General features: G+C 35.7%; 1 protein-coding gene across 38 annotated transcripts in view; it reads right to left on the reverse strand.

Annotated features, from left to right (window-relative positions):
* Nucleotides 1–8,846: 8,846 nt before the first annotated feature.
* Nucleotides 8,847–22,708, reverse strand: part of C2CD5 (C2 calcium dependent domain containing 5) — a 95,687-nt gene continuing 81,825 nt past the window's right edge. For 16 of the 38 annotated variants that reach the window (XM_074006385.1, XM_074006391.1, XM_005570363.4 and 13 more), the window contains 5 exons: nt 19,751–19,801; nt 18,742–18,843; nt 17,204–17,394; nt 14,136–14,282; nt 8,847–10,147 (listed from right to left, as the gene is read on the reverse strand). In XM_074006385.1, the coding sequence (XP_073862486.1) occupies nt 10,016–10,147; nt 14,136–14,282; nt 17,204–17,394; nt 18,742–18,843; nt 19,751–19,801 (623 nt within the window). In that variant the 3' untranslated portion in view covers nt 8,847–10,015. The remainder of the gene's footprint in view (nt 10,148–14,135; nt 14,283–17,203; nt 17,395–18,741; nt 18,844–19,750; nt 19,802–22,708) is intronic. The other 22 variants (XM_074006388.1, XM_074006393.1, XM_005570366.4 and 19 more) reach the window with 4 other exon arrangements.

Raw genomic sequence — 22,708 nt, forward strand, 5'->3', positions numbered from 1 at the left:
TTTCAGAAAATTGAATTATATCAAGTACTCTCTTAGACTACAGTGGAATAAAACTGGAAATCAAGTCCAAAAGGAACCTTCAAAACCACACAAATACATGGAAATTAAATAACCTGCTCCTGAATGAGCATTGGGTCAAAAACGAAATCAAGATGGAAATTAAAAAATGCTTCAAACTGAATGACAAAAATGACGCAACCTATCAAAACCTCTGGGATACAGTTAAGGCAGTGATAAGAGGTTCCTAGCCCTAAATGCCTACCTCAAAATGTCTGAAAGAGCACAAACAGACAGTCTAAGGTCACGCCTCAAGGAACTAGAGAAACAAGAACAAACCAAACCCAAACCCAGCAGAATAAAGGAAATAACCAAGATCAGAGCAGAACCAAGTGAAACTGAAACAAACAAAAAATACAAACAATAAATGAAACAAAAAGCTGGTTCTTTGAAAAGATAAATAAAATTGATAGACCATTAGCAAGATTAACCAAAAAAAGAAGAGAGAAAATTCAAATAACCTCACTAAGAAACGAAACAGGAGACATTACAACTGACACCACTGACGCCACTGAAATACAAAAGATCATTCAAGGCTACTATGAACAACTTTACACACATAAACTAGAAAACCTAGAAGAGATGGATAAATTCCTGAAAAATACAACTCTCCTAGCTTAAAGCAGGAAGAATTAGATACCCTGAGCAGACCAATAACAAGCAATGAGATTGAAACGGTAATTTAAAAATTACCAACAAAAAAATCCAGGACCAGATGGATTCACAGCAGAATTCTATCAGACATTCAAAGGAGAATTTGTACCAATCCTTTTGACACTATTCCACAAGATAAAGAAGGAACCCTCCCTAATTCATTCTATGAAGCCAGCACCACCCTAATACCAAAACCAGGAAAGGATACAACTACAAAATAAAACTACAGACCGTTATCCTTGATGAAGTTAGATGCTAAAATCCTTAATAAAATACGACCTAACAAAATCCAACAACATATCAAAAAAGATAATCCACCATGATCAATTGGGTTTCATACCAGGGATGCAGGGATGGTTTAACATACACAAGTCAATAAATATGATACACCACCTAAAGAGAAGTAAAAACAAAAATCACATGATCATCTCAATAGATGCAGAAAAAGCATTAGATAAAATTCAGCATCCCTTTATGATTAAAATTCTCAGCAAAATCAACATACAAGGGACATGCCTTAATGTAATAAAATCCATCTATGACAAACCCACAATCAACATAATACTGAATGGGGAAAAATTGCAAGCATTCCCTCTGAGAACAGGAATGAGACAAGGATGCCCACTCTCACCACTCCTCTTCAACATAGTATTGGAAGTCCTAGCCAGAGAAATCAGACAAATAAATAAAGGGCATCCAAATCAGTAAAGAGGAAAGTCAAACTGTCCCCGTTTGCTGATGATATGATCGTTTACCTTGAAAACCCCAAGGACTCTTCCAGAAAGCTCCTAGAACTGATAAAGGCATTCAATAAAGTTCCCAGATACAAGATTAATGTATGCAAATCAATAGCTCTTCTACACAACAACAGCAACCAAGCAGAGAATCAAATCAAGAACTCAACTCCTTTTACAGTAGCCACAAATAAAATAGGAATATACTTAAAAGAGGAGTCGAAAGACCTCTACAAGAAAAACTACAAAATATCGCTGAAAGAAATTACAGCTGACATAAACAAATGGAAATGCATCCCATGCTCATGGATGGGTAGAATCAATATTGTAAAAATGACCATTCTGCCAAAGCAATCCACAAATTAAATGCAATCCCCATCAAAATACCACCACCATTCTTCACAGAGTTAGAAAAAATAATTCTAAAATCCATATGGAACCAAAAAAGAGCCTGCATAGCCAAAGCAAGACTAATCAGAAAGAACAAGTCTGGAGGCATCACACTACCTGATTTCAAACCATACTATGAGACCACAGTCACTAAAAGAGTGTGGCGCTGGTATAAAAATAGGCAGATAGACCAATGGAACTGAGTAGAGAACCCAGAAATAAACCCAAATACTTACAGCCAACTGATCTTCGACAAAGCAAACAAAACTATAAAGTGGGGACAGGACACCCTTTTCAACAAATGGTGCTGGAATAATTGGCTAGCCACATGTAGGAGAATGAAACTGGATCCTCATCTCTCACCTCATACAAAAATCAACTTAAGATGGATTAAGGACTTAAACCTAAGACCTGAAACTGTAAAAATTCTAGAAGATAACACTGGAAAAACTCTTCTAGCTATTGGCTTAGGCAAGGATTTCATGACCAAAAACCCAAAAGCAAATGCAATAAAAACAAAGATAAATAGCTGGGACCTAATTAAAGAGCTTTTACCTGGCAAAAGGAACAGTCAGCAGAGTAAACAGACAATCCACTGAGTGGGAGAAAATCTTCACAATCTATACATCTGACAAAGGACTAATATCCAAAATCTACAACAAACTCAAACAAATCAGTAAGAAAAAAACAAACAATCCCATCAAAAAGTGGGCTAAGGACATGAATAGACAATTCTCAAAAGAAGATATACAAATGGCCAATAAACATATGAAAAAATGCTCAACATCACTCATGATCAGGGAATTGCAAATCAAAATCACAATGCGATATCACTTTACTCTCAGGGGAATGGCCATAATAAAAAAATCAAGAAACAGTAGATGTTGGCATGGATGTGGCTATCAGGGAACATTGCTACACTGCTGGTGGGAATGTAAACTAGTACAGCCACTATGGAAAACAGTGTGGAGATCCCTTAATGAACTAAAAGTAGAACTACCATTTGATCCAGCAATCCCACTACTGGGTATCTACCCAGAGGAAAAGAGGTCATTATTTGAAAAATATACTTGCACACACATGCTTATAGCAGCACAATTCACAATTGCAAAATCGTAGAACCAACCCAAATGTCCATCAGTCGAGTGGATAAACTGTTATATATATATATACACACACACACATATATACACACACACATATATACACACACACACATATACACACACACACACACACATATATATATATATGATGGAATACTACTCAGCCTTAAAAAGGAATGAATTAACAACACTTGCAGTGACCTGGATGAGATTGGAGACTATTATTCTAAGTGAAGTAACTGAGGATTGGAAACCCAAACATCATATGTTCTCACTGATATGTGGGAGCTAAGCTATGAGAACACAAAGGCATAAAAATGATACAACGGACTTTGGAGACTCAAGGGGAAGAGTGGGAGGGGGCCGAGGGATAAAAGACAACAAATATGGTGCAGTGTATACTGCTCAGGTGATGGATGCACCAAAATCTCACAAATCACCACTAAAGAACTTACTCATGTAACCAAATAGCACCTGTACCCCAATAACTTATGGAAAAATAAACTAACAAAAATAAAAATAAATAAACATGACAAAATTATCAATTTTACCATATAAAGATCATTTTAAAAGTTGAATTATGCTCTAAAAGATTAACTGTAATGAGAGGTATCAGCAAGTCCTCTATTACCAGAAAATCATCCTGACATTGCTAAACTCCCTTTAGAAGGATGTGTAGGAATACTTTGGAATTTCCTGACATGATTCCCTTTGGGGAATAAGGGAAAGGTCCCTGGAAGCACTTCAGGATATCGCTATGAAGTGACAAACCCCAGAACCAGTTATGATAAGGAGCCCCTGGGGCTTCCTGGTCCATTGAGAGGCAGCTGTGAATGAGAATTAGAGGGGTGAGCACTGGGAACTGAACCTGGGCGGACTTTCTTGGCTAGATTAGGCATGGCCTAAAGACCCCTGGGAAGCCCGTGCAGGAGTCTTGGTTAGTATTGCATCATCACCTGAAGCGCTACTGCCCTGTTCTGTGTGGAACTCATTCCAACAGCGCCACCGTGTGATTGCAAGAAGCAGACGCAAGAGTGAACCGAGAAGGTTCCTGCGCTATGGCCGCTTGGATGTGGAAGCCGTTAACCCTTTGGGGACTGCATTGAACCTTAAAGTTGTTGGACGATTCCAGAAGTAGGGAAGAGCTTACAGGCAGGAGATTCTGGACTTCTGCTAATTATTCATATGGGTATACACAAAATTGTTAGGAAAAATAAGAGAGATAACAGTGCGTGTACCTTGAATTTGTGAAGCATTTTCTATTGGATGTTATTATCACAAATAGCACAGCTGTACGGTAATTTTACACTTTATATATCTCTATAGTTGAACTTATATGGGAATTTGTATTCGTTTTCTGTTGCTACCGCAACCTTAGTGGTTTCAACAACACAAACTTATTACCTTACAGTTCGGTACGTCAGAACTGACATGGGTCTCACCAGGCTAAAATCAAGTCATTGGCGGGACTGTTCCTTTCTGGAAACCCTAGTGGAGAACACACTTCCTTGTTCATTTGAATTTCTGATATAATTCAGTTTCTTGTATTGTGGAACTGAGATGGTTTCTGGCCGTCGGCTGAGAGTTTGGGGGAGTCTAGAGGTCACACACATTTTTATATTTTTTATTTTATTTTTGAGACTGAGTCTCCTCTATCGCCCAGGCTAGAGTGCAGTGGCACAATCTCGGTTCACTGCAACCTCCGCCTCAGCAATTCTCGTGCCTCAGCCTCCCAAATTACAGGCGCCTACCACCATGCCCGGCTAATTTTTGTATTTTTAGTGGAGACAAGGTTTCACCATGTTGGCCAGGCTGGTCTAGAACTCCTGACCTCAAGTGATCCGCCCGCCTCGGCCTCCCAAAGTTCTGGGATCACAGGAGTTAGCTACGGCACCCGGCCCACATTTCTTCCTCTGCCTCAAAGTCGCAGTGTTGCGTCCAGTCCTACTCACATAGAATCTCTCTTACCTCTTATACCCTGTTTCCACTTTTAAGGATTCATGTGATTAGATTCTAGGACCCTCCCAGATAAACCAGGATAATGTCTCCATCTCAAGGTCCTTAACCTTGATCATATTTGCAAAGTTTTTGACATGTTAGGTAATATATTCACAGGGGATTAAGTTGGGGACATCTTTGGGAGTCCATTATTCTCCTTATTTTGAGGTTTTTTTAATATTTAAAAATGTAGTCTTTAAAAAAAAACTCCAGTGAACAAATGTTTATTTAGAAGGATTTTTACAGACAAGAGTCTTACTTTCAAAAAGCAGAGGAACCACTTTTATATTTTTATTTTTTATATGTAAAAATATAGTCTTTGTTGGAGAGTACATGGAGAAAAGGGAAACTTGCACGCTGTTGATAAGAATATAAATTAGTACAGCCATTATGGAAAAGAGTCTGGAGGCTTCCCAAAAAATTGAAAATAGAACTACCATATGATCCAGCAATCCCACTACTCTGCATGCTTCCAAGGGATATGAAATCAGTATGTCAAAGAGGTATCTGCACTCCAATGTTCATTAACAGCGTTTTTCACAATAGCCAAGTTATGAAATCAACCTAAGTGTCCATAAACAGATAAGTGGATAGAGAAAATATAGTATCTATACACAATGGGACACTATTCGGTCTTTAAAAATAAGGAAATTCAGCCATTTTCAACAACATGAATGAACCTGGAAAACACAATGTTAAGTAAAATAAGCCAGGAAAGAATGACAAATACCACATGATCTTACATAGTATATGTGAAATTTTAAAAAGTTGAACTCATAGAAGTAGATAGTAGAATGGTGGTTGCCAGAGGTGGGGTATTAGGAGATGTTGGTCAAAGGATACAAAATTCCAATTAAATAGGAGGAATAAGTTCAAGAGATCTATCGTACACATAGTGACTACAGTTAATAATGTATTGCGTTCTTGAAAATTGCTAAGAGAAGTAGATTCTCAGTGGTCCCACCACAAAAGAAAAAAGTGTGAATTAGCTCAATTTAATTAAAAAAAAAGCTAGTTAACTCAATTTAATCATTCCACAATGTATACATAATTTAAAACAACTGTTGTAGATTAATATCTGCAATCTTTTCTATTAAAAAACCTCAAAAAATTATATAATTATATATCCAATTTATATAAATTCAGATATCAATATAGGTATGTTACTATATAATTTATATATATAATTATGTTATATATAAATATTAAATATATATATTAGTTATATATTAGTAATTAACAATCTGTTAACTAAATATATATATTTATAAACATAAATGTTGATTTATATTATATAAATATAACTATGTTTTTATATTAATTATATAAATATATTTATATTTAATTATATATATATATATAAAAAGAGAGAGAGAGTGATTGAGTCTTTATAGCGCCTTGACTTTTCTATTAGAAAGAAACCAAACTTTTTAGGATAATATTTATCCAACCATTCCTAACATTTTCTTCAGCGTGGTTCCTTATTCATCCTGGGGTCAAAGAAGTGGTTTCAATAAACCTCCTGAAGTAGTATGCAAAAGTTCATGTGTATGCTTATTTTGGGGGACAAAAAAGGTCCAGAGCTTAGATCAGATTATCAAAAGTACTCTGAAAAAGACCCTCCTCTGAAGGAAAAAGGAAAAAAAGACAGTTTGTAAATAGATGTGTTGCTTCCACACAACACACATTTTTATGCTTCCACGTCTTTATGCACCTGGTGCCATGAGATTCGGTGGCGTATTGGAAAGAGGATAGGTTTTGATCTTCCAGACTTCTGACTCACGCTAAACTGGCTAAGTAGTAATGACATTTATGGAAATAAGACATAGTAAATTTTTACTGATAGAGACATACTGACATAGGAGCAATTCAAGATGTATGAAAATTGATGAAGCTTAAGGACAGCCCCCATAGAGGTCAATTTCATTAAGAAGCTGAAAGAAGGAAAGATGGTCACACTGTCCATAATAAAAAGTATAGATATTGTAAAAAGTTACTGTAAAGATAGACAACAAAATAGGGGGGGAATTGTCTCACACAGCAGATTAAGTATTAACAAGAAAAAGTCAACTCCATATGACAGAAATTTCGATTTTCACAAAAAAAGTGCAAACTCAAATGCAAAACAGCTCGATTATTCCCACTGGCCAAAAACGTTGTCCATGCATAGATGCATCTCAAAAGCATTATGCCAAACGAAAGTTGCCGAGCACAAGATCCCATTGACATGGAAGAGGGAGTAGACTGACTGCGGAGGGACACCAGGGAACTTTATTGGTGATGGAAACGTTCCATACTTGGTTACATGATGTATATTTGCCAAGCTCAAACTACACACTTAAAATAGATGAATTTTGTTGAATTTAAATTATATCTAACAGATTTTTCAAAATATGTAAGGATACACACTCGGTTATTAACATGGATTGGAAGGGATGTGATAGGGAAGAAGAGAAAACCAGGCAAAAAGGTAAAAAATAAAACTACTCTAAACATTGTTTATATAATCCCATTTATGCACTTATGAAAAAGCTGTATACATAAAAAAAAACTTTTGCCAAATACTTAATACTGCAATCCAATACTTCTATCTTTGGCATGTTCAAATTCAGGGGCGGAACAGGTGATAAAAGCCAGATGATAATGGATCATGGGAGAGGAGGTGGAGGAAGTGGGACAATGAGTTCCTTTAAATTGAGTCATTTCCCCTTGGAGCAGCGATGAAAGATGAAGGGCATGTTAGACCTGCTGTAAATGCTGTAAACTGGCCTATTTCCAAAAGAGTAAGTCCTAGCATGTCCATTACACATGCTCATGTTTCAGGGATAATCTACACATAGTGAAAGAGCAGCAGCTCTTGGGGTGTTGGGTAACATTAGCCTTTCTGGAAGGAACCAATCTTGGTCCAGATGATTGTGCTTCAAAGGTGGCCCACAGGAGCAAACAGGCCCATGTGAGCAAATACGCAGCAAGTCTGGGTGGTTAAGGAAACTCCAGCTTTGACAGAAATCAGTCTGGGTCTCACCATGAGTATACAATTGTTCATACTAAAATAGAGATAATCCCACCTGGCTTGTTTTATGAATTATCGTACACAGGACATGGCACAAAACAGCCAATTAGCAATGGCTATATTATTCCTTTGCCTAGAAAAGACTCTGGAGCACACTATGCAATCACTGAACAGCTGCTCGACGGACAAATGGCTGGACGAATGGATGGATGGATGAATAAACTGGGAATACCAAATTCCAGTGAGCTACTTTTCCTGACTTGAGCTAAAATACTGTCTCCTTTGGGAAGTACCTCTATTTCAAGCTACACTCACATTTTCTCACTTACTAGTGTAGGTTTTAGAGCCAAGTTGCCTGTGCTTGAATCTTGGCTGCTATTTACTGTCTTTGGGGCAACTCACATAAACTCTCAATTCTGCTTCCTCAACTATAAACTGGTGCTTAACAATAAGGTTTCCATAAGGATTAAAAGAGTTAATATGAAAACATCTTTATTAGACTGGCTGCCCACAGTAAGCATTCAATAAATATTAGCAATTATTAAAATACTGCACTACCACATCTTACAAATTACTTACCTGTGTAAACACTGACTTTAAGCTCTATGAGAGGAAGAACTTTTGTGTTTCATTCACTGCCTAAAACTGTGCCCTACCATCTAGCAGGCATTTAATAGTTGTTGAATGAATACCTACCTAACCTGAAACAATAAAAGAGCCAAAATTGCAAACACACACCCCTTCCAAAATTAAGGCCAGGGCCTTGCATTTAATAGGTGCTCAATAGATGTTTGTTGACTGAAGAAATGAATGGAGATGATCAGATAGAAAGTGATTCAGAAAACTGACAGTGGTATATGATGGAAGTAAAAAAGAGATTTAGGAATATTCCAGTTTATTTTTATAAACTTTTTATTTAAAAAATAAAATTATAAACAAAATACAGAAAAATATTGACACCTGTGATAACAAAGAAATGACTCTTAAGGGCCGTTTGTTGTCCTGGGAGGAAAAATCGTTAAGTGTTATAAAGAAATATTACTGTGCAAAGGAGGAATGTAATATTTAAGGTTCATTTACAACAGGTATTTGGCATCGACAGAAGAAGTCTTTCTATGTATACATTCAACATTTTGCAGCCTATTTACATTCAAGTTACATTTCCAAATTCTATGCCAAATACAGTCTAACTCACCATCAAAAATCCCTCAGATATTACTAAAATCCTGTTTATTTGGTAGGAGTGCAATATTATCTTATTAGAAAATAATTTTATGTTCCTACTAAGTCACCTGTATTTTTACTACTTCAACAAAATTCACTGACATTTTCATCCCAGTTGAAGTCAAGTCTCTTTTAGCCGAATACTAACTCAAATATTGCCAGTTATAAAATTATATAATAATCTTTTCCTCTCTCCTTAGAGACAGTATTAAAACTTTCAGTGAAAGGACACCAGCTATGACAGATTATTTTCTTTTATAGGAGTTAGGATGTATTACAGATACAAGTTCCAGAATTTTAACTTGTTTTCAAAAGATGGCTGAAGCACTTTTCCCTTTCAGTTGTTACCAAATTCCTCATCAAAATAAAACACATTCAGAAATCTACATAGTAGTTTTTTGAAAACTTTTCTCCGTTGTCCCCACACATTTCTCAAATCAGACTGCTTACTCACTAACAATTGGAGAATCTCTTGCTTAGTTTTTCTAAATTACACTACAGTAGCTATCCTAATTTCCTGACAATCTTCCCATTTCATTTTTTAAATTATGATTTTATTAAAATCAACATAAATTACAAAGGTTCCATCTTTGCTACAGTTCTTTTAAAAATTTATCTTAACTTACTGAAGGGTCAAGATCCCACAGGGCCTGTCTAGAACAGGCAAACAAAATGTCAAGATTAGAAAATTCTCATGCCTCCAAAAGACTCCAGGCAAATAAAATCTACTCAATTCTTCCTTATTTATCTCAAGTTCAATTTTAAGTCTAAGAAGATAATGACAAAATAACAGAGATTGATGAATTTCATTTAGTTGAACTCTTTTTTCCTAATTTTCCTCAGGTTGTAACTTCGCCTTCAGTACATGATGACTGGCAGTTGGTAGTAGGTTGCTGAGATGACACCACTTCTAAGTCAGATTCACGAACAAAAACCACTGCATCACCACTTACATTTATAAGACACTGTGCCTATAAGAACAATAAACAGGACAGGTTCAGTTATACTCAACACATTCATACTCTTCTGTTACACAAGGGGCAGTGCTGTACAGCCAAAAAAGCACAGGCTTCTAAATTTTAGGATAAAGATAGACAATCCAACAGAAAAATGAGAAAAGGGCAAGAGGGCAATTCACAGGAAAGAAAACTCAAGGAGCTCCTGTGAACATATGAAAACATATTCAAGCCCTCTATTAGAGATACATAATTAAAATGACGACGAGACACCACTTCATATATATTGGCAAAAAATGTAAAAGTTGGATGTTACCAAGTGTTAACAAAGACACGGGACAACAGCAACATACTTAACACTGCAGTGGGAAGTGCAACCATCCTGAAAAGAACCATCTCCTAAAGCAGAAAAAGAACACACTGCATGATCCATTAAATCCATGTATATGTGTTCCCTAGAGGAATCTTGGACATGTATGCAACAAAGATTAATAAGTGACTTTTCACTGCATCATGTTTAGCAAAACACTAGAAACAAACTAAATGCCCATCAAAAGGGAAATGAAAATAAACTGTGGAATATTCATATCTGAAATACTATATGGAAGTGAAAAATGACCTAAAGCTCAATCAATATGGGTAAATATTATGATGAATTAACAAAAGCAATTTGCAAAATGACATATACAATATAAAATCATTTACATAACTATATATATCCTTATATATTTATATAAAGTGCAAAATATCTCAATGAAGGGGAACTTTGGAAATCTCCATGAAAATTACAAAGGTACTACTTTTGACCTAGCAATTCTGTTTTAAGAAATTTTCCCTACAGAGATGCTCACACTTGTGCTAATCACTTATGTATCACATTGTTTTTGTAGCACTGTATGTATTAGCACAACATTTACTGAAAACAACCTAAATGTTTATCAGTAGGGGACTAATTAAAGAAATTCCGATCGACATATACCATGGAGTGTTATGTGGTTGTAACAAACATAAAGGTAATCTTTATGTCCTGAAATGAAAACCTTGCCAAGAAAAATCAGCTGAAAGAGCAAGCTGAGAAGCAGTATGTACTGTAAAGCTATCACTTATATTAAACCGGAAAATAAAAGAATATATATTTGCTTGTATGTATAAAATCTCTCTGGTTACATAGTTTGGAGTGTTACATCTCTAGAAGTTACCAAAAAGAAAAATTTGGTTGCATGTGGGGAGGAAAACTGACTGGCTGGAATAGCAGACAAGGAGAGACTCTTCCATTCATACCTTTTTGAATTTTTAATCATGTACTATCTATTCAAAAATATATTAAAACATTTTAGATACAAAATAAGACTACAATTAATTGTTTTAAGATATAAAAGCATGCATAGGAATGACAAAATTAAGATAGCTCATTCAGTATGAAGAGGAAATAGGCCCACTGAGGCTTCAACCATATTTTTAATACTTTATTTCTTAAGCTGCGGGTTGTAAGAATGCCTGTGTGCAGTTCTCTACATTTTTTGTGTACATGCAAGATCTCACATAAAAGTGGGGGGAGAAGCTAATGACATAAATCATGGCACCTGATATGATGTGTGCACCTCAGTGGTAATCAGCTGTTGATAGTTATCATTTAGGTACAGAGGAAGAGGGCTGGTGGTGGAAAATCTGGGTATATTCTAGCTTTTCTATTTATAGCCTCAAACCAAACTTAAGTTTTTTAACCCTCAGTTTTTTCACCTACAAAATGGAGTTAATATCGACACTACAAAGTACCAGAAATGGGAGAGAAAAAAAAAAAAAAAAAAAAAGCACAGTTCATTTGGAAAACCAAACAATTCAATCTACGTCTTGGGTATGTTAGGAGAGGTGAGGGGGGCAACAGATGAGTCTGAAAAGGTAGAAGACCTGAGAACGTGGAAGACCTTGTAGGACATATTAAGAAGCATGACTTTGTCTTGTGAGAAATCATTGAAGACAAACATTTAAAAGATAATAGTAACAACCTTTACAGTGCTTACTATCCACCAGGCACAAAGCACATTACATATATTAACTCATGATTTCCCCAATTTTTATCCCAATGTCATAGATGAGAAAACTGAGGCACAGATAGAAGTTTTGTTCTGGATAAGCTGATTTTGAGGCATTTGTTAAGGTGCTAATTAAGTCAGTGAACAAGTTGTATAAATTTAACACTGGGAAAAACCCAAAACTACAAATCTCATTCTCAAATACAAAGTAATGAAGCAAAAAAGGATTCTTAAACTAGGGAAAATCCTCTTATATCAAATAAATTATTACAAAGAAGTACCCAGTTGAATATAATTTCAAGATCTAATAGATGCTTTCTTTATGACCAGATAATACCAAATTGTATCAAACACTCCTGCTCAGGATGTGCCTGGTTTCCATTCTACTTCCACTTTCAAATGATCTGTGTATAGGTAGTTCTCAGCGCTCCTGGTTTTCCTTCTGCCTTTCTCACTGTTCCTTTCTCAATCTTTCTTCTCCCCATGTACCCCTTTTGACCACTCCACACAATCTCCTTCACTCCAGATCTTATCAATAAGCTGCTTGCAAATCCAGAACTGCAGTAGCCTCACTGAGCTTTAGATATGCCCCAATTATCTACCAAAAATCCTCCTAGGATGTTTCATAACTTCCCTTCTCCCTCTAACGTGCCTTAGCCATTGCCAAAATTTATCAGAAGGTTGTCTCATAGTTTTGTTTATCACGATTTTTCTTCAACATCTTCTTAATGAAGTTTAACATACCATGAGTTATGAAAATGTGTAAACTATCAAGAAAACCTGAAAAGAACTTAGTAAATGAAGTACCCTTCTGAAGAAATTGATTAAACTTCATGACTTCAAAATAAAACTAAAACCAGTCAGGTGTGGTGCCATGTGCCAGTAGTCCCAGCCACTAGGGAAGCTGAGATGGGAAGATCGCTTGAGCTCAGGAGTTCGAGTTTAGCCTGGGTAATATGGCAAAACCCTATCTCTTAAATAAAGCTAAAACAATTTTGCATTTCCATAATGTCTTATCAAACTGCTTTTATATTTATGACAACAACTCACTTTCACTGTAAGATAATTTTATTAATGAAAAAAACAATGATACTAAGAATTTAAATGATTTGTCTTTGGTTACAATTATCCAGATGTACAGGTAGGGCAAAAAATATATATATACACACACATCTATTCATTTTTACTCCTGCTTAGATGATAAGTAATTAGTCTATATTAGAGCTTCTTAAGCTCTGTGTCTGCCAAGATATTGATCCCCTCTGCTCTCAGGGGAGTAACCTGGGTCAGAAACCCAGGGCCAATTACCAGCAGCCACATACAGCTTCATGCATTTACCACAGTATACCAGTGGACCACAGAAATAGGATTTTTGATGTGTGCCAAGAGAAGCAGGTTGGGAAGAACTGCGTTTAAGGTATTTCACACTATTTAGTATAGTTAATTAATTTTTTAAAAATTTTAACAATTTTAAGTGAGTTATTATCTTAACACAAAATTTAGAAATTTATTTTAAGATTTAAACTAACTGCTTTCATCCCCATTAACAGAATACACTACTTATTAGAAATAAGCAAGCACTTTGGTCTCACTATGATATACTCTTCATTAGTAAGGCAGCTAAAACTGGACAGCATCATAGTCCAAACTAAAGGACATCTTTAGCTCTCCTCAGTTAGCTATCACTGTATTCCAAACACTTACCAAAAAGAGGGTGGAGACAGTAACTCAGGAGGACAAATTCCAGACGTGATTAATAATAATACCTAGTTACCTGAAATGCCGAAATAGCATGTATTGACTTGTGACTATGTATGACCATGGTTATTAAGAAATTCATTAAAATGTCTTACACATCTAGACTCAAAGGGTTCTAAAGAGCAATTCTCTTTTGGAGGGGGTTAGGGGTAGGAAGCCATGGAAGAAATTCTCAGGTTCCCACCAATCAGGAATTTTTAACTGCATCTTACCTGGTTTTTATTTGGATTCTCCATGAAGACACACTGCTTCATTATGTAGGAGACAACAGCATTCCCTCCTAACGCAGCAACATGAGCTCTCACCATTGCAAACACTTCAGCAATAAAAGCATGGAGAAAACCACTGACTCCTCCTTCCTAAATAATAACACACAGGAAAATCATACCATAGATACATGTGTATGGATATAGGAATATATGCAAAATGTCAAAGAATATATATTAAAACATCCTAAATTATCTTAATATACCAAATAACTTAAACTTCCCTCACAATGGGGATTTACTGAATGAACAAACTTGACTGAACACATGTCCAGGCAAGGATTTACTACATTTACTTTACAGATGATAAAACTGAAGCCCGGAGAATTTGTAACTTGCCCATGACTAGCTATGATCAAACAGCTAGTAAGTAAATGGCAGGGCAAGAATTCAAATTGTGCCTCCACCTTCAACATCTCCATTAAATCATGCTCATCATCATTAAAACAAATTGATGATAAGCCTAAACAATAAAACTTACCTGCTATCCATATCTCTCATTCTGAACCTGAACCATGTTCAATCAAACTTGCCTTTTTTTCAGTTTCTCAAATGCACAAGCACTTTTCCTACCTCAGGCTCACTGGCACATGTTGCTCCTGAAGACTTTTCACTCAGGTTTTTTTTGTTTTTTCCACAGAACAACTCATTCACTCCTTGGTCCCAATTTACCTATAATGTCTTCAGAGATACCTTCTCTGACTGTGAACTATAAGTTGAATTCCTCTGTTACATTCTCTGATAGCCTCTGTTCAATTTCTTTATATTACTTACTCTCCCTAGTAATTAGATACTAATTCTATGATTATTTGTTTTTGTCTACCATGCTCCAGTTCTACTAGATTGTAAGTTCCATTAGGTCAGGGACTGTATCTGTTTTGCATACAACTATATGCTAACATCTAGTTCAACAGGTGCATATAATAAGAATTCTATACATAACTGTTAGGAAATAAAATCCAGTAGTTCAGGGTACTTTTTGCATATTCAAAAACAAGGAAAACAGAAATCAAAGGCTAGTCAATAGCTTAAAATGCTTTTCAACCTAGGTTTCCACAAATTCTATTGTACTTATTTACAGTCTAGGAGGAAATTTCCGACTTTAAACTGGAAGGGGAAAACTCCATCTTTCTGAAAAGCCTGAGGATACTACACATAGTTTTGTAAAGATATCTCTTGTTGTAGTTAAGGAATTAAGGGAGTTGCTTCAGCCTGCCTCCAACTCAATCACAGTTCAGTATATTTTTCTTTGACTTTTATCAATTTCCTCCTGTTTATTAAATCAAAACATTCTGATGACACAGTAGCTCTGTAGAGGATTAATTTAAAAAATATTAATTAACTGTAAGGAAACAACTCAGGCAATTAACACATTTGGAATATTGTGCTACACAGTTAATATTATAAGTTTCTGTTGATGGAAAATCCACCAAGAAGCAACATTTTGAGGTATGGGAGCTTAAGTATCAAGAAGGCTTAGGAAATAAAATTTTATGGATTCAAAATAGTGTAATATCCATGTGCTACCAAGAGCAAGTAGAAAGGTTAATTCATAATACATGCCAGCTTTTCGCACCAAATCTTTGTCAAATGTAAACGGATGTAGAGAAGTATCATCTATTTTAATTCTCTATCAAAAGGTTTTTGAGAATATCTTGATAGTTTATTTTTCATCTTAACATAATTAAGAGTGATATAAAAACTAATTTATCTTTTTTTGGGGGAGGAGAGAGTCTCACTCTGTCACCTAGGCTGGAGTGCAATGGTGCAATCTCAGCTCACTGCAACCTCCACCTCTCATGTTCAAGCAATTCTTGTACCTCAGCCTCCCGAGCAGCTGGGATTACAGGCATGTGACACCACGCCTGGCTAATTTTTCTATTTTTAGTAGAGAAGGGGTTTTGTCATGTTGGCCAGGCTGGTCTCGAACTGCTGGCCTCAAGCAATCTACCCGCCTCGGCCTCCCAAAGTGGTGAGATTACAGGCGTGAGCCACCACGCCTGGCCTAATTTACCTCAAAGAAAACATCCATCTAAGTAATTAAATACTCTGTCAGAAGCTATTCATTCATTTACACAAAAACATATTGTGTTTACTCTGTGCCAGCTACTGTGCTAGGCGCAGGATGGTATGTTATTAAAGATAGCGTGCAGGCTGTTATTCCTAAGAAAGTATAGAAACACTGCTGGTGAAAAAGGGCACAGCTAAGTGTGCCTTATTCGTCTTTATAATGAATATACTTTTTAAAAATACAAACTGCAGCTAAAGTAAAATTTGAAAAGATTATTGGACGTCACACTTCAGTAATTAAAAAATTTCCCTATTCACAATATTAATTTGCTTGGTAGCCCCTGTTCCTTAACATATGACATTATATAATTTTTTTAAGTTTAAATTCCTGTGTTATAAAAGATATAACAGGCTGACTCTGATTCTGAACTTTTTCCACATCAAGTAAAATATTACAACTTGTTATTTAAAAACCAAATTAAAGTTTAATGATACTCAGTGTGAGATAAGATTGAAGAAATGTCATCCTCATACACTAATGGAGAGAGTAAAAGATGAGCAGCTTCATTCCTTTCTCAGTAGGAAGAAACAGCAGAGCTAAATTACATAAAGTATCTCTTTAGACATATATCCATAATAGAGTCCTCTATTATTTCTAAATGTGATCTGTCAAAAGTTGCTAAATTACTGAGAAAATGAAGCTGTTCTTTCAGGGCTATTTTAAACCTCTATTTGAACACAGATATTTGTTTTATTTACTATATGATAAGGTTCTAAGATTTTTAACAATAAATAGGTTTAAAACTAACACAATTCTTGTGATAATTCTAGCTGCTAAATGAAATAAACTCTAGACTCAATCCAGATAAATTATTAAAATATAAATAAATATTTGTAAGTTATTTTTGGCAAAACATAACAATTTGAAACTTGTTTGGTTTTGTTACTAAATCTTCAATCAGAGAAAACTCAAAAAAACAATGAAATAACTTCTATAAAATTACCTCCCGAAGAGAAGTAGTCTCTCGAATAAAAAACATGTTAATTATCCCAAGATACTTAGTTATTTTTGCTCCAGGAATAAAAGAAAGAGGTGTCATCTTAACAACCCCAACTGTGGAATTTGCACAAGGTGGAGCAGAACGATTCCGGAAATTTCCATCACCCACTGGACTTGCTTTTTCAACTGTCACGGCTAAAATTGGAGAAAGAGGAGAAAACATTCAGAACAGACGCTGGTAACACAATTATTCCCTGAGGTTTCCAAATAAGTGGTGACAACATTCAGCTGTCTGTGAGGCTAAGCCATGTCATGAAAGAAAAGAAATTATCATGCACTGCATGCAATTAAAAAAGAGAGACAGAAAAACATGAGAGGAAATGCTGGAATGGAATTCTTTTGGAAGAAAAATGGCATTCCTGCAAAAGAAAATGTTGATGCAGTATAGCTACACACACAATGATTGGTTATAAAGTGAAGAAAAAGAAAAAGCGGCAGAGCATTAAAATTATCTGCTGTAGGAACAAATTATTACAAGGAGAGTGTGAAAGTTGTTATATTTCCCAGCGCAATTTTTCCATCTTTTTCAGACGACTTCATCATTGTCAACTTGTAGATAAACCTTATGTTATCTAATTGTAAGATATTTGCTTTTTCCAAACCTTTTTGAAAACCAACTCATAGTTTTAAAAGCTTAACACAATGACCTCTGCTAGCTAAAAGCTGGTTGTTTATAAAGTAAAAAAAAAAAAAAAAAAAAAAAAAAAAAACCAATAGCTACCACTTATTAAATAACTGCCATAAGACAGACATATATATATCTAATCCTTACAACAACCCAGAAACATAGGCTATCATCATCATCCCCATTTCATGCATGAGGAAATGGAAGCTTAGAGAAGTTAAGTAACTTGCCCAAGGTCTGATAGCTATTAAAATGGCACTTCTAGGATTCAGAACCAGATCTGGCTGGTTTCACATCCTATGTTATTTCCTGTGAAATGTAGTTTTTTCCCCTTCTAATATACAGTAAGCTCTTTCACTCAAATACATTTACCTCAAAATTTACCAAAACACATGGGGTAAAGATAACATATAAGTAATGATTCTGATTCTAGCAGTAAGGTAATAACTACTTTCTCTCCAGAAATTCTTTATTCGTTTAGCCCTCTGCATATCACACTTAATAAACCAACAGATGCCACATACTAAATAGTACCTTGGGTCCTGGAAGAATGTCTCTTCAATAAGAGAGTTGGTAATTTATTTTCAACTAGAACAATATAATATCTATTTATATACTTTTAAAAATGCCTGCACAAAAAGGAAAATTTTAAAAACACAATTCTATAGGTAAAACTAATAAATCTAAAGGCCTTTCAAAAGCTTTTCCTAAATGACCCTTAGAGTCTGCAGCTTTCACACTCTAATACATGATGGATTGGCAATGTTATTACTGGGTAGTAAGGTCTAGCTTTTACCACTGGGAAATCAGGGATATGTTTCTCAGATTATCATAATGTGGTAGAAACATCCGCCTACTTGTCTTAATTGATCCACGCCTTATGGTCTGAGCTTTCAGTTTAATGAGCTCTATCCAGCTGCTGCATCTGTCTGCAAAGGAACTGTAATCAACTGACGTTGCTGAAAACACAGACAGAAAACAAAAGAAAAAACAAAGAAAAAAATATGGATGATGTCTCTTACTCGTCTTAACACTCCTTTCGATGATGTAATTTAACTGTAACTCAGAAAAAGAACGGTCCTTTTCAAGTCAGATAAGAGAGATAGTAAAGAGTCAAGCTTTAGACACTGATTTGTCCAAAACCAAGTTCTCAGTTAGCAGGCTGAGCATTTTTGGTGATGTCATAGTTGTGTGGTCTCTTAGGGAGAGCCTGATTGGGGTCTAACATAAATATCAGTGAAAGGACCACATACTGCATTTTAACTAACTTTATTTCCTACTCTTCTTAATTTATAATATTTCAGTTGTTCCTATTTTATAATCAAAACTTTGTGAATAATTCATTTCCCTAGTTTTACCCTAAAATTTAAAAAAAGAGAGAATCAAATGTTGAAGAACACATTTAAAAAAGTTACTAGTTGACTTATCTGTTATTAAAATATCTTCTACAGTTAGTAAGAGGAAAACCAAAGGGCCATTTTTGTTAATGTTTTGTTTCCATGTCTGATTTTGGGCAATGAAGCCTCTGATAATACGGGGTTGGGGCAGGTGTGAGCCTCACAAGTTCCCCCTTTTTAAAAGAATAACTTTTACTACTGCTAAGCTGGGAAGAAATTTTAAGGAGCTAAAATTTTATGCTTAGAAACTGGGAAACCATTAACATACTAAAAAATTTAAATATTAGTTTAATTGATGTTTTTTAAAAGAACATATTCTACCTACAAAAAAAAAAAAAAAAAAAGAAAGCCAGATTTTGGTGTCTATGCCATATTGTCCAGTGCATTTCTTTGATGTCTATAATTTCATGCACCACCAAACTAGAATTTTACACCTTTGGTGACTATTTGCTTAATTAGACAAACTCACCTCTCTGTGCAGCTGGTATACCTGAGTTAGAACTTGCACTCTCCAGGTGTTCTAATAAGACAATATGAACAACATTAGCTCGGATGCTAAGTACAAGCCAGTACCTCTTCTTTGTTATTTGTTAATACCTCTATAAGCCAGAAGAATAGGAGGAAATCTTTATGGCTTCATTGCAAAAGCAAACCAAATAAAAGCATTTAGGTTTAAAATGCAGTTTCTATTGACACATGAAAACTAGCTCAGTTCATAAATACCATGCCAAAGGAGACTACTTGCTTACTATAACACAAAAAAAGTTTCAGAAACTTCATAGTCACAAGAAAATATAAACATAGTAACAAATGTGAGTATGATGAAAGCAGGATGTGAGACCAGGCAGAGAAAAGGGCCAATGTGTTGGGAAGAATAGCTGAAATGAAACATAGAGGGGAAATGTTTGCTGTGGGGGAGAGCCTGTAAGATTAAAAATTACAGACAAGATAATGATTATGCTTCATAGATCAGCATAAGCTGCTCCCTAGTCTTAACTCTCCTCACCACCACCTTCTTCATTCAAGGACTTCGATATCAACAGCTCCCTCTGGTGGTATCAAGACTTTGCAAAACTAAAAAATGAGTTATCACAGAGATAACTAGGAATCCCAGGCAGTATCACTCCCTTTCCAGTAACCTCATAACAGTAGCATCCAGAATTTTCCCTGATATTTTTTATTACAGGTATTTAAGGTATTGTACAAATTTAAATAGCACTATAAAAAAACTTCATAATTTTTAATGCTCATGTTCTACCCACATTAGAATATTTAAAGTTTTGTTTGAAAGAATTTTACAACTAAAAGAATAGTGTTGCCAATTGAGAAATAACTCATGAAAAGCACTGAGAATAATTTCGGTTGGCCAGTTTAAGTATAGATAAATTGATAGATACAATTTTTTAATTTCTACTTAATGTGTTGATTTGATAACATGCTGAAATTTAAAAAACTTTTCAAAACATTATTTGTACAGAATGTTTCTACCATAGAATATTGCTGCTAATTGAAAATCCAATGCAAGTATCTCACCACGACCCACCAACACAATTTTTTTTTTTTTTTGAGACGGACTTTTAGTCTTGTTGCCCAGGTGGGAGGGTAGTGGCACGGTCTCAGCTCACTGCAACCTCCACCTCCCAGATTCAAGTGATTCTCCGGCCTCAGCCTCCCAAGTAGCTGGGATTACAGGCGCCCACCACCACACCTGGCTAATTTTTTTATATTTTTAGTAGAGATGGGTTTTACCATGTTGGCCAGGCTGGTCTCGAACTCCTGACCTCAGGTAATCCGCCTGCCTCGGCCTCCCAAAGTGGTGGGATTATAGGTGTGAGCCACCACACCTGGCCCACAGTTTTTATAAAGCAATTGACCACTAGCTAATACTGCAGCATATACAGAACTGATAAATAAAAGGGATCACCAGGTGGAGTTCACGAAAGGCCTGTGAGGATACCACGCTGTGGACATGCCCTGACCATCATGCTCGCTGACTGGAGATCTAGATAGGAAAAGTCCTCCTGATTCAGGATCTTGAGGGACTTTGGAAGTCTAGGAGATGAGACCTACAGAAAGACCAGCACAGAGCTGACACTCAGAGGCTTACCTGATCTGCAGGGACACTCAGCACAGAAATAGACTCAATGGAGAGACTGGGACACCAACTGTCCTACCCCTAACTTACATATCCCGAGAGGGTCCTGAGGCTCTCATATGTCTTGTGCAGTATAGATTTGGTTGGTGTAGAATTACAGAACATATAGCTGGTATTAGGAATTCCGTGCATTTTTTTAAACTGCAGGGGAAAGAGGAATGGCTTAAAAATTTCTGAAAAATCACTAAAACTAAAATCTTTTGTATACCTTGATATTATCTGAGTAATATCGAATTCCCTAGTAGGAACTGCGTATATTTTAATGGCAAATGTACAAAGAAAGAGCTTACCTGAGTATGTATTAAGTATCTGTTCCCATCTCTAATATCAAGTGGAAAAAACAAGGTACACAATGATATGTAAAATACTTGTGTTTTTTAAAAAGGATGAATAGAGTATCTTTGAAAGACAGACAGCAAACTGTTAAAAGTAGTTGCCTCTTGGGGAAGAAAATGGAGAAGGGAGCTTTATTCTGGACTATATGATTTTTGTAGTATTTGAATTTTTCACGATATACATGTATTACTTTTACCCCACAAAATTTATAAAGGGTGAAGAGGGAAAAAAGGGAGGGAAAATGTTTATTCCCTGCCCTCAAATATGAATGTATCTGAATAAAAATCTGAAAACCAAAGTTTTTAAGGGAGAAGATTTTGATTTCACTTAGGGAGAGCAGGTTCATCTTTTAACATGCTTGCTATCTTAATTTTTCTCCCAGAAAAAAAAGGCCCAAGAGGCCCAAGGCCAGCTGGTCCCAGCAGCAGATAGACATCAGCACCTTGGACTGGTTTGAATACCTCAAATGTCTGATGACCTCAAACTCCCAGGCCCTCTGCTCCTCCTGATCAGAGTTTGGCTTCTCAGGTGACAGGCTTTTCAAAAGAGAAGGTACTGCAGATACATGCAGTCTGGCTCACTGACAAACTGGGAGTTCTGATTTAAAAGAAATAAAACAATATGCAATCTCTAGGCTAATACTAATTTAAAAACAACATATTTCATTATTCAAGGGTAGAAATCTCCTCAAGTCTTTCAGACTTTGTTGAGTTGTGCTCACTTGTGTGCCATTTGTAGATCTATATGGAAGAGTCTGAAACAAATGCTTTTCATGTCAGATCTCCCTTCTAGCTGCAGAGTCTCAAGCCACACAACAGTCCACTTCTCTTATAATTTGGTTTCCCATTTAATACAAGAAGAAGATTATTTTGCATTTTTTTTAAAGTCACCATTAAGTGATAACCCTGCAAGCCCCAAATAAATGACCCTAGAAAC

Source organism: Macaca fascicularis, chromosome 11 (genome assembly GCF_037993035.2).
Source record: "Macaca fascicularis isolate 582-1 chromosome 11, T2T-MFA8v1.1".
In the NCBI taxonomy this organism is placed as follows: domain Eukaryota; kingdom Metazoa; phylum Chordata; class Mammalia; order Primates; family Cercopithecidae; genus Macaca; species Macaca fascicularis.